The 12,088-nt window shown below is 37.9% G+C and overlaps 1 protein-coding gene across 1 annotated transcript; it reads left to right on the forward strand.

Annotated features, from left to right (window-relative positions):
• Positions 1–429: 429 nt before the first annotated feature.
• On the forward strand, positions 430–8,704 carry LOC140137934 (uncharacterized). The gene is made up of 4 exons (XM_072159738.1): positions 430–514; positions 2,731–4,239; positions 4,604–4,779; positions 5,298–8,704. Exons 1-4 carry the CDS (start codon positions 507–509, stop codon positions 7,364–7,366), a joined length of 3,762 nt encoding a protein of 1,253 aa, XP_072015839.1. The 5' UTR covers positions 430–506; the 3' UTR covers positions 7,367–8,704.
• Positions 8,705–12,088: the final 3,384 nt, after the last annotated feature.

A 12,088-nucleotide genomic window follows, 5' to 3' on the forward strand; every position in this document is an offset into this window, starting at 1 on the left:
TCTTATTAGCTCTTATTCAAGAATTACAATTTTCCCCGTGAAATCAAAACCCTCTTGCATATAATTTTTTTAATGCGTCCTTTCTCTTTGGAATTGGCAACAAGTTTAAAATATTAATTCTACAATCCTGCAAATGCTGCCATCTATTTGGAAAATAAGAATTAACAAAGAAATATTTTCCAGTTATTTTATATGTGTTTATTGTAATGTTAAAAAGAATTATAGTAAACTATAACATGCTAATTAGTCACTATAAGAACTGGACACTAAAAATAAATGTTACTGAATTCAATCACGCCCACTTTTTCATATCAGAAACGATAGAACAATAGAGCATGCCTTCCACCACTGAGTTAAACGTCACCTTAATGAAGATGGCGTGGGTTAGGGAATTCCCGGCGATTGATTCACGGGTATTTCCGTCCTGACGTTCTAAATGCGCGGTATAGGAATAACGATCATTACTCGTCAGTTCTCAGCTTCAGGATACTTAAGTATTCTCCCGGATGAATCGGTAAATATGTTTTTGTTTTATTTATTTATTTATTTATTTATTTATTTATTTCTTATTTAACCTGGGGCCGGGACCTGGGTGGCCAATCAATGCACTGGCACTGTTCTCCCTTGGTACACATGTGTTTATTTGTTTGCTTGCTTTTAATACCATATAATCTTTGAGAAAAAGGGGTCGTTGGCTATCCTGTAGACATAAAACCCTCAAGAGAAAAGGTTCTTGAAAATGGAACCCCAAAATGTTGCAGAAATCTTTGTATAAAATGGTTCTTGGTCTTTCTAGAACCATTTTTGGACCTTCGTAGAACCCTTTAAGGACAGCTCAAGACTGATCTTGTAAGGCTCTACTAAACCTCTTCGTCTTGCTATGCCTGAACTTGTTCAGAAAAGGGACACCCCCACGCAGTCACTATTTAGGGACTGTGCAATAATTATGAGCCCGGGGGGGTAAAATTTCCAAACGGCTCGCCAAAAATCGCTTGCCCCCCCCCCGGCCCCCCAAAAATTGCTTGCCCCCCTCTCGGCCCGCCAAAAATCTTTGCCCCCCCCCACCACCACCACACCGACATCGCCTGGCTAATAATTTATACTTGGTACAGCAGAGATACTAAAATCAGTACCCGGGATCGATACACGTGAATGTGCTTTGCACGATTTGATATTCAGATGATAAATCTTTGGATACCGGGATAGAAAATGATGAATATCTCCGGCTCCCGTAATTTTTTTATTCTAAAGAAGCCATATTTAGATCCTTGCACTTGAATATATGTGTTGAACGGATATGATAGTCGTTAGCTTGCGTCTTGAGAAAGAACAGTGCGTCTTGAACTCAAAAACTAACAAAAATTTTGATTTTAGGCCTATATGTGCCGAACCATATCGCAGCGTAGGCTAGCTGCACTCACTCGTGGAGAGTCTAAAAGCAGCCTGACCTCATGGCGTATGCTCACTCACACATGAGAGGTCAATTACCAGGCTATTGTCAGTAGCCTTAGTCGGATGTCCCTCGGCTCATTATGCGTCTTAAAGCTATTAAACAGGTCAGAACAAAATGGCCATGCGTGGCTGTGGATTCAACCCCGGGATTCAACCTCACATGGCGATTTCTGCCATCGGGGCGATGACACTGTGCTCCCTCGGGTCCATGGATAACGACTGGTAATGTAAACTATATAACATGGAAAAATCAACTAATAATACGAGTATGTGAACTAATTTATATTGCTGCATGGTTCGACTGTGTGTAATCAGTGGCGTCGATTTGTGGATGAAGAGGAATGGGTTTTTGGCATTGAGAAAACTAAGTGGGTGGGGGGGGGGGGTACAGGACTTTTTCATAGGGTATTATGTATTAATTTATTGTTATCCAGAGATGGAACCTAATCGAGACCCTCCTCCCCCCCCATCGGCTTGCCAAAAATTGTTTGCCCCCCCCCCCTTCGGCTCGCCAAACATTTGACCTTTCGTGTTGAAGAAATACATACAGTTTCCCAAAAGACCTAACATTTTTAGGTCTTTTATGAAAATCCATGTACATCTACAATACGAAAGGTCAGCATTTTCATGTGATGGACTGCTTCTCCCAGCTGCACTTGAAGTACGTATCATTAGATTTATTAATTTAATTTGTTAAATATCAAAAATATCATCCTTTTAATAATTTGCCTTAAATTTGTATTATATTGCGATTTTCAAAAAAAAAATCAAAACAATTTTCTATTTCTATTTCTATACAAATACTCAGTAAAGTTGCCGAAGCAATATCACGCTGAGAAATAACATGGCACTGGATGAAAAACAAATTATTTGATATCAGAAGGACTTTCCTCCAATTCAGAATGCTATTTGGTGTGTCTATTTGGTAAAATATTTCCCAGTGTCACATAAAGACCCGCTTTTTTGGCTTAAAAACATCACTGACAATAATTGTTATTAATAAGTTGATTATTGAATAACAAAATTAAAAAAATTGACCGAAATCGTATACGGCTTTAAAATAGGTTACCAGTGGCATAAAGGGGAAAATGCGCGCGAAAATTTGTACGTTTTTTTGTTTTGGTTAACTTTTTTTTGCGGTATCGAGTTGAGGGGACTTTCCACCCTGCCTCCCCCATCACGATATGCCGTTGCGAAACACACACCCCCCTACACCCACAAAATAAAATGCATTTTTATGTTAATCGTTATGACACTTATGTTTCTTTCTTTTTTCAGACCAAAGAAAATGTCGCAAACGATAGAGTCCGACGAAAACGATGACAATTGCATCAATATCAAGCAGAATAGAGGCGTTTGTGAAGATAGCTGTTGCAAAGATCATGAAGATGTGGACAACATTCATCAGCATCATCATGATCAAATATGTATACGTGGAATTGACATTATTGGCGTTCTTAGTTCAATATGGAAAATTAACATATCGGCCACATTGGCTGAAGTGAGTTTGAGCTATTGTGAAGATTCTACCAATGATCTTCTTTTGGTCGTCTCAAATCTACGAGTATATCTGAAATCATTGGAAACAATAAGCCAAAAGCTTATTGTTCCCTCTGTAAAGTATACGCTTATGTTCTTTGATGGTACGACGTTACTGGTTTTATTGTCGTCCAAAACCATCGATGTCGAATCCTCAAAAGTCGCCACCAATGCTCTGTACTATCCGCAGCAATATGTAACCATGGTCAGAGTGCATCCAAATATCATTGCAAGAGGTCTCAGATCACCGCTTTTGCCCTGGTTACCACATGATGCTGAAGTGTTCGCAATATCTTTACCATTAGAACGGGAACTATCTCTGGCTATTGATGATCACTTGAGGCATTCAGAACCAGTTAGTCCAGTCCATGAAAAACACGAAGGATACACACTTCATACCAGGCTCATTCGTGTCAATGGGTTGCGTTCATTCCCGGCCATATTACGCAACATATTTGTGAATTCTTCATTGATGATTGAATTGCCACCAGAAAACCGTACCGAAGATGAAGAAAAATGTCCTACCCCTGAATCATATCTTCGATTTGTAGCATCACCAACCCTACTCACCATGCTCGCTGGATCATATGGATGTCACACATCCTTTCGTACTCTGCCAACAGAACCCTTGTTTGCAAGAAACCGATGTTTATTGTCATATGAAAATCACAGTTCCGACGAAGCTACCGACGTAATTGAGGCTACGAATCCTATATTTCCATGGGCAATTTTACAACATACGCTTTATATTTCCTTATTGAATTACCTTACCTGTGGCTTTCGCTTTGATCTGTTCTTCGCGTTTTGTCAAAATGCAATCCTACTGTCCTTTGAAACCTCTGGGTTTTTATACTTGCCATTGGTACCAGGAGAGTTGGAATCCCTCCAATCTCTCCTCATAGATGCATCTTATTCCCACATAAATAACAACTTCATGTTTTTGAAAGCAGCCTTCCGAGCGGAAGTTGTCATCAACTTCATCTTACCACACAACCAAGCAATCCAGTTGTATCACTACTGCATCCAGCTGGCCAAGGATATCGGTGATGAACTGGCGGAGGCTCGGATGCTGATCGTGTATGGGCAGTTACTTGGGCAGAACAAGGAGCATCTCAATGAAGCATATCGACAGTTTCGTCGAGCGTTGGTGTTGCTGGAGCCAAGAGGCAAATGTAGAGAATTGGCTTGGTTGTTGACGGCGACAGGATGGAACCTGTTCTCAAGAGGACTGGGCATCTGCGGAAAACAGTAAGTAGGTTTTTATCCAGGAGCAGAGTGCAGATTCTCAGGTAGTACATCTGAACGAAAAAAGGACGAACTTTTCATGCAGTTAATTTTTAAGTTAATGAGCTGCTTTTGGGCTCACTACCCTACTGTAAAACAACAACAAAATTTAAATATCTTTTTTCCTTATACATTAACATGAGTTAAATCAAGCCTGTGCAGCCTGTAAAGCGGAATTACATATAGCGGCGCTCGATTTTAAGGGGTATGTTATTATTGAAATAATTAGTTAACTTCTTAAACTTAAGAGGCGAAACCCAACGTAGCTCCACACGTTACGATGGTAAAATAATTCATCATTCGTCGTTTTGCACCTTTGCATTTCCAGATACCTTATTCAAGCGCTTGAAATGTTCCAAGATCTTTTGGACTGCTCCATCAACACCTTTCGCAAGTCTTCATTGTTTTCATTGGGATATTCTTTGCTTGAAGAAGAAGAAAAATGTCTTGAACAGAGGTTAGCTGCCACTTCATCGAGTCTTGGACTTGTGCTTCTTCACTTGAGTAAGTTGCCTATATATGATTAAAGACATTTCAGTTTCAGACTCCAAATTGAAATGTACATTTTAATTTCATCGCCCGATGCTGCGATGTTTTAAAAGCATGTGGGGTCTGCATCTCCTTTTATGGTCATTCTGTCTTTCTCATAATTTTCAAACATAATTTGGTAAATATTTTTAAAGCGACATACCGTATTATTGCAGTTTCGTGAAAAAAAACCTGCCTGTCTTACATTTTGTTGGAAACAGCAATTCAGTTGAGCAATGATAAAGCATTTCAAAATAGAAAACTATACAAAAGAAACAGGAAGTCACTATAACAGGAACCTCGCTCTATGCATGTGGTAACCCTATAACCTATATTTTGTGTCAGTGTGACCACTATTTTAATAACGATTCAAGAATTGTGATTCGTAACTATGTATCCTTTTCTTTTTATTATTATTATTATTATTATTATTATTATTATTATTATTATTATTATTATTATTATTATTATTATTATTATTATTATTATTATAGACGATCCTCAAGAATCACTGCAATACCTTCAACAAAGTCTGAACCTTCGTCTTGGCCTATGGGAACACCACCCAAGCATAGGTAACACATACAACAACATCAGCTTATGCCATCAAAGGCTAGGTGACAAGGAGAAGGCTCTAGAGAGCTCTCGCAAGGGACTCGCAATTAAACGACAATATCATGGTAATAGTAAAGAACTGGTGAATTCCCTCAACAATGTGGCCATTAATTGTAGTTTAGTTTCAGGTAATCACACAGAAGCCATAGAGCTCTTAGAAGAAGCATTGATTTTACAAGAGCAGTTTGGTCTTGATACTTCAGACGCAGCAACCCTCTACACAAGCATGTCATTTGTTCTCCAGCGAATGGGACAATTTGAGGAAGCACTCTCCAGGTATCGCAAAGCTGTGGCTCTTAGACGTGAGATCAATGGAAACACACACCTGACAACTATACGATTAATCAATCGTCTCGCAAACATCCTAGTCCACTTGAGGCAATATGCAGAAGCACGAGATATACTGGAAAAGCAACTAGAAGATAACAAAGGCAATTCTGGAGACGATTTAGACAAGACGGCAAAATTGTTTACAGAGGTGAACTTGAAGGCTGGCGATCAGGATAAAGCAATAGAAATTCCACAGAGCTTGGTATCAGATCCTGTGACACTTCTGAATGACAGAAAAGCAGATGATATCAAGGATATTGATTTGGGATACTTACAAGAAAGCAAAGGTGTAAGAGGAACCATGGTCGAAAATGTAAATGAAGACAAAGAGAACGAATCTCAACATGTCGAACTTGAAGATGCAGTTTCAGTTGATAAAGGGGCAATCAAGTCTACATTAATGTGCTATGTGTCCTACAATGGAACCAGTGGTGCTGATGATGACGGTATCAACTCGGATGATGATCTTTATGGCCCTAAAGATACATCTGTGCATGCATCACTACCACATGGCAATATTTCACACAATCAAATGCAAACAAATGATGAGGGTTGCAAATTGGATAGACAAGGGTCTGCGTCGGAGATGGGTAAAGATGAAGAAGAGGATTTGTATGGATGCAACAAAGTTTACGATGATGACGGTGATTATATATCAGCGTGTTCTTCACCAGACACAGTCTGCAGTGATAATGAATTTACCACTTGTATTGAAATGAGGAGTGAGATTAGTACTACAAACCAAGTTCAACAACCTTTGGCGGAAATGAAATCACCAACTCTTCATCAAACGGAACCAAGTCAGCGAAAGCTTCACCGTCCGCGTCCGCTTCACGTATCTCCACAATCTGCCTTTGCACCTGTCAGAAAGGTAACAAAGAACCCCCTTAACAATAACTTACCAAGAGAAGCGGTTCCAAAACAGACGCATTACCATTCTCTGTCACTGCAGCCAGTGGTCCAACCTTCTGATGACGTATATGACAAGAATTTCCAAACTTTCAATGGTTCAGGTAATATCGTCACTAAGCAGCCACCAAACAACGGGGCCTCTAGCTTGAATTACCGTGGAAACCAGTCTCAAGTTATAGTCCACCAATCTTACAATCTTAGAAGGGAGCCGCGTTCTGGAACATGCAACAGTCATGACAACATTAATCAGGCATCAACAGGTATCTTGAATGCCATCACGAAACAACCGAATAAAAGTGTGCATAATCTGAACCAGCAAAGAAGTCCAGAGAGAAATCATCCACCAGTTTTCCTCCGTCAATCTGGTGACCCATTCCACTCATGTCAGATAGGCTATCATCAATATCGGCCTCAACCAACAAACAGTCTTCCTTACATACGACCGACAGAAACTCTTGAACCTTTACGCGTCAGCAATGAGAGTTCAAAGACAAACCAATGGTTAGAGGTATCAAATGGCAACCAGAAGGCGACCTTAAAAGACGATACCAATCTATTGCTTTCAGCTAAGCAAATTGAAGGAAGCAACAATGTGTTACGATTGGTCTTCGGACATTTGGATGACGATGATCCTCACGATGTTTTACCATACCAACCCTCTTACCATGACCATGATCACGATGGTGATAAATATCATAACGTATGAGTAACATATCATAACATATTTTTCAAACGCAATTGAAGGTAACGACCATTTTACATGAAACGGTCAGATAAACTTCAGTTACATTCAGGAGTCTGGCATGGGTGACTGATTGTCGTAACTATAAACTTACAGCAGCGAGAATGAGAGTAAGGGGAACCAATTGTAGTTTAGGAGAATCATTTGGGAGAATTAATAAAGTTGATTGTCGCCTAATTGAAAAGCAACAAAGAATGTCCATAGAGGAGATCCCTTGAAACGAATATCACCTCTACAGTTATAAAACAACATAATTAGTTGGTTTGCAGTAACTTGGACTAAATAAGTAACAACTAAAAAAACATAAGGAATTACATAAAAATTGGCATTAAAGTAATTGTTTACATAACACATAAGAAAATAACACATTAGACTTATAAAATCAATCAGATTTAAGAATATTTATATATTTACTTGCATGAACTTCTCATAGAATCTCTCAAACGTAAAGATTCTTCTATTGTTCGAGTCTCAGTTGAGACAAATTTCCCACCGATTCTCATACATATGAATACTGTTTTCGTGTGTTATTATGATAATGTACGTGTTGGCAAATTAGTCAAGTGGTTGTGGCACCGCAAAGGTTGAGGCAGGCAGGCACTTTTAAACCTGATCAATATATTTGTGTGCTTATTTGTACCCGTTTTTGGGAGGAAATTATTAGGGATGTTTTAATATGGGCACGTATGGGGTGTGCTCATTAGCGTGAAATATGAGAACGCCCATGTAAGAAGGCATTTAAAGAAATTAGTACTTGGAGAATGCCCCTTTAACTGTATTTATATAAGTACCAACCATAACGGAAGAAGTGAAAATTGAGGCGATTATTTTTGCATGCCATGCAAGTACTCTATTTAAAGTGGAGGCTAATAAAACCTATTGCTCTCACAAAACATTGTGATCCTAACAATCACGCATCCAAATAACAGGATATTCTATGTAATTTAGCCACAGAATTCTGTGAATTTAGCACACTTGAATTTCAATTAATAATAATACACTACATGGAAACCATTCAACGATAGGCCTGACTTGCTGGGAATTTATCCCACATGTACCAGTCCCTATACTTTGTAGCATGATTATAATGTGTTGTACATTGGATCTGATCACAAATTCTGAGAGAAATTTCTCCCCAGGATCTGAGATCAGATCATGCAGAGTCTCTGGTTAGATCTCTATTATTGGTTGAAAAGTTGTACAGTATTGCGCAATAGCTGCTTAGTCAGACCAAAATGTATACAAAAAGTTTGCTCAGTAAGCAAGTTAAAAGGGCATTTCGTGATCCACAGCCTCCCCCCTCCCCCCCCCCACTTTTTTCAAAAAAAGTTGAAATTTTTATACCACTGGAAACCTCTGGCTACAGTACTACAATTATTGTAAACTTCTGTTTAGTGTACATTCGCGTGAAACCTAATTATATTGACATTTACACACACAGACAATGACATGTTCCTGTGTTGAGTTCGTATTACGCGGGCTTTGGATGTCGACATTTTCCCATGATGCACTGTGTATTTCGGCCTTTCCGTACCGCTGGAGGCGCATCGTATTGTGAATCGACCCAGGGAATCGACCGAATTCATTGATGTGAAAATCAATTAGTGAAGATAAACAAGTCACATATATCAAATTTGAATCTCAATTGTATGTGTATTGTATTGCGTTTTAAGGAGATTGTCATTTTCTAGTTCTTTGGAAGGGGTGTCAGTGACCATCGAGTACCAGAGTCAATTTTTTATGATCTCCATCTGGGGTTTGATTTTTTTTTGATCCTCTGTCTGGGGTTTAAAAATTTGTATGACTCGGATCTTCCTTCCGCACGGCGCACACACAGACCCAAAACATATTGTTCCAAAAAGGTAAAGAAATGTGTTTGTATTTGTTCCCTATTTACTTGGAAAAGAATGCGCGAGTATTTCGATTGTAGCTGCAATATTAATATTTAGCTAACTTTTTTTAAATGATTTTTTAATATTCATAGGCCCTTGATAATAATTTTATGGTGTAAAACAATTTTCCAAAGAAAATGACCGCCCCTTAAAATAGAACTATTATTATCATTATTATTGTAAAAATTATTTATCTTGTAGTTGGTATAGATTTTATCTTTCATTTGACACGGATTCGAGAAAAATTGTGATTAGAATAAAGCGAATTACAAATGTGTCAATTTAGACATTTATTCTGAGAATGTATTTAAATTTAAAGGGGAAATGGTGAGATTCCCCACAGCTGTTTGTTTTATATTATATCTTTTCAATATTGACTCTTTAATATATTATATATATTATATTAATTATTTCAAAGTTCCTCTTACGTTAATGATTATTGATATGCGCTATTGATAAAACCCGGGGGGGGGGGGGCACTTCCATAACAGATATGCATCATGTGCCTCGGATAGACCCCTTTTTCAAACCGGCTTGTACCCAATGACCCCTTTTTGTGTTATGGTCCTACCTATTACCCAATGACCCCCTTTTAAAAAATTCATGTACTCAATGACCCCCTTTTTTCTATTTCCTGCTACCCAATTACCCCCCTTTTTAATTCCCAAATTTAGGTGGTATTTGTGTTCTCCTCCAGAAATAATGAGATTTTTCACATTTCCAAGGTGGCCAAGTTGATTTTTCGCAGTTTGGCACTTATTTATGTGTACTTAATGATACTCTTTTGGCAATCCTGTACCCAATGACTCCCATTTTACAATTTGTTACCCCAATGACCATCCTTTTTGCAAAGTTTCATACCGAATGACCCCATTTTTTTTCAGGTTGTGTACTGAATGACCCCATATTTTTGTAATTGTACATTTGACCTGAATGCCCCCTACTTTTAACATGGCCGAGGCACATCCCTGCCATTTCAGATAGGGAATGCCCCTTCGGGGATAAAACTACTGATGTATATTGCAATTCCCGAATATTTTGCCTGATATTTCCCTTTTGCATGATATATTTTATTACAATAATACGTACGTCGCGCCGATTTCATGCAGTTTCTGGTATCATAAAAGATAAAAACTTGATTCAAATGGGACAAATAATTAGTCTACTTTTACAGGCGTGTAATTGGAGGCTGATTCTCAGAATTACGTTGATGGTATATTGTCTGACAAATCATGCAAATTTATCAGGTTATCTTTACAAATATATCAAAATTTTATCATTGCCTGGTTTGTGGGAACGCATCACATATTATTGTGTTTAAATAATAGGGACGAGTTACTCAATTATGCAAAACGATTATTGCGAAATTGTGTGGGAATTCTTATCTATTACCACTGCACTGAAGAGGACTTTCTCACAGGTAAAAACATTGTTTTTATGCTTTCTATTGCTCAATTTCGATCAATTTAATGTACACGAGGTTTTATGTTGCAATAAAATTGAAGACATAAATTGTTGAGTATTTTGAGCTTCATTACAGTCATGGTAGTATTGTAGTCATTATCGTTTACTTTCCCGTAGATTGTCGATCTTTTGGGCTATTCCAGTTGAAATCCATACACCCCCATGGAAGACATGATCTTAGTCTCCTACACAGGGGGTGTAAAATTCAAATGGAGTCACACATTCAGCCCAGGTAACCCTATTTGAAATTCACACTCCCTGTGTGAAAGATTTTAAAAGGTCGTATCTTACATAAGGGGTGTATAAACTCTAAATTTTAAATGGAATGACACACTTTCCTGTTAAATATTATGATCAATATCCTCTTACTAAACGGATATTAATTCTTCAGGATTTGATCTCATTTATGACAGTGTCATGCACGACACCACTTATTTTATTAAAATTAACTCAAATATAATTTCTGTTCTTATATCTCCCCTTATTGTTTTTGACAATGGGGTTTAGTAGTTTATTTTGATCGTAGTAACTTCAAAATAACTATAACTTCCAAGTCCAAAATCATTGCAGGCCTTGCTGTCTATATTAAAATACAAAGAAAATGAGAAAGGTTTAAAATATTTTGTTATCTACTGATGATAGCATAGATTTAGAATGAACGAAATAAAAAGTCGTAACACATTTAGAGGAATACATACAAAGAAATTGATAAATTTGTTGAAAATATTTTGTTATCTACTGAAAATAGCATTTGGAACCTAATGAAATAATACACACAAAAAAACATAGATTTAGCATGAGACGAGTTAGAAAGGTCATTTAAAAAAATCTTTTTAATATGTCATGTTTTTACCTAGCTGGGGGGTTTACACCCCCAGCTAGGTACTTTAATGCTATCCATTCTTTCTTCTGGCAACAAACTGCACATTTTTTGCTCTAGCTCAGACATGCTTTGACCGATTTTGACCTAACTTTGTCACAACCATCATTGACCACGACCATACCCGTCACCTGACTTTTAGTAGGTTAAAGGTTACAGAGGGGTCAAATAGGCCAAAACTGTAATTTCAGCTAAAGATGCTTCTTCTGATCCCGTACATGTAACATTCTACAATGACGTCACTTGCACATAAGCATCGGCTATACCCAGTACCCATAGGGTGTAAACAGAATTGGGATCAAAGGTCATTAAGGGGGCATTTCTGGTTTATAACCAAATACCTTCAAAATGTTTCTTCTGCCACATATTACATAGCACAATGACGTCACTTGCACATATGCATCGACTTTACCCAGTGCCTATAACTTGTATACAGAATTGGGGTCAAAT

Source organism: Amphiura filiformis, chromosome 17 (assembly GCF_039555335.1).
Source record: "Amphiura filiformis chromosome 17, Afil_fr2py, whole genome shotgun sequence".
Classification (NCBI taxonomy): domain Eukaryota; kingdom Metazoa; phylum Echinodermata; class Ophiuroidea; order Amphilepidida; family Amphiuridae; genus Amphiura; species Amphiura filiformis.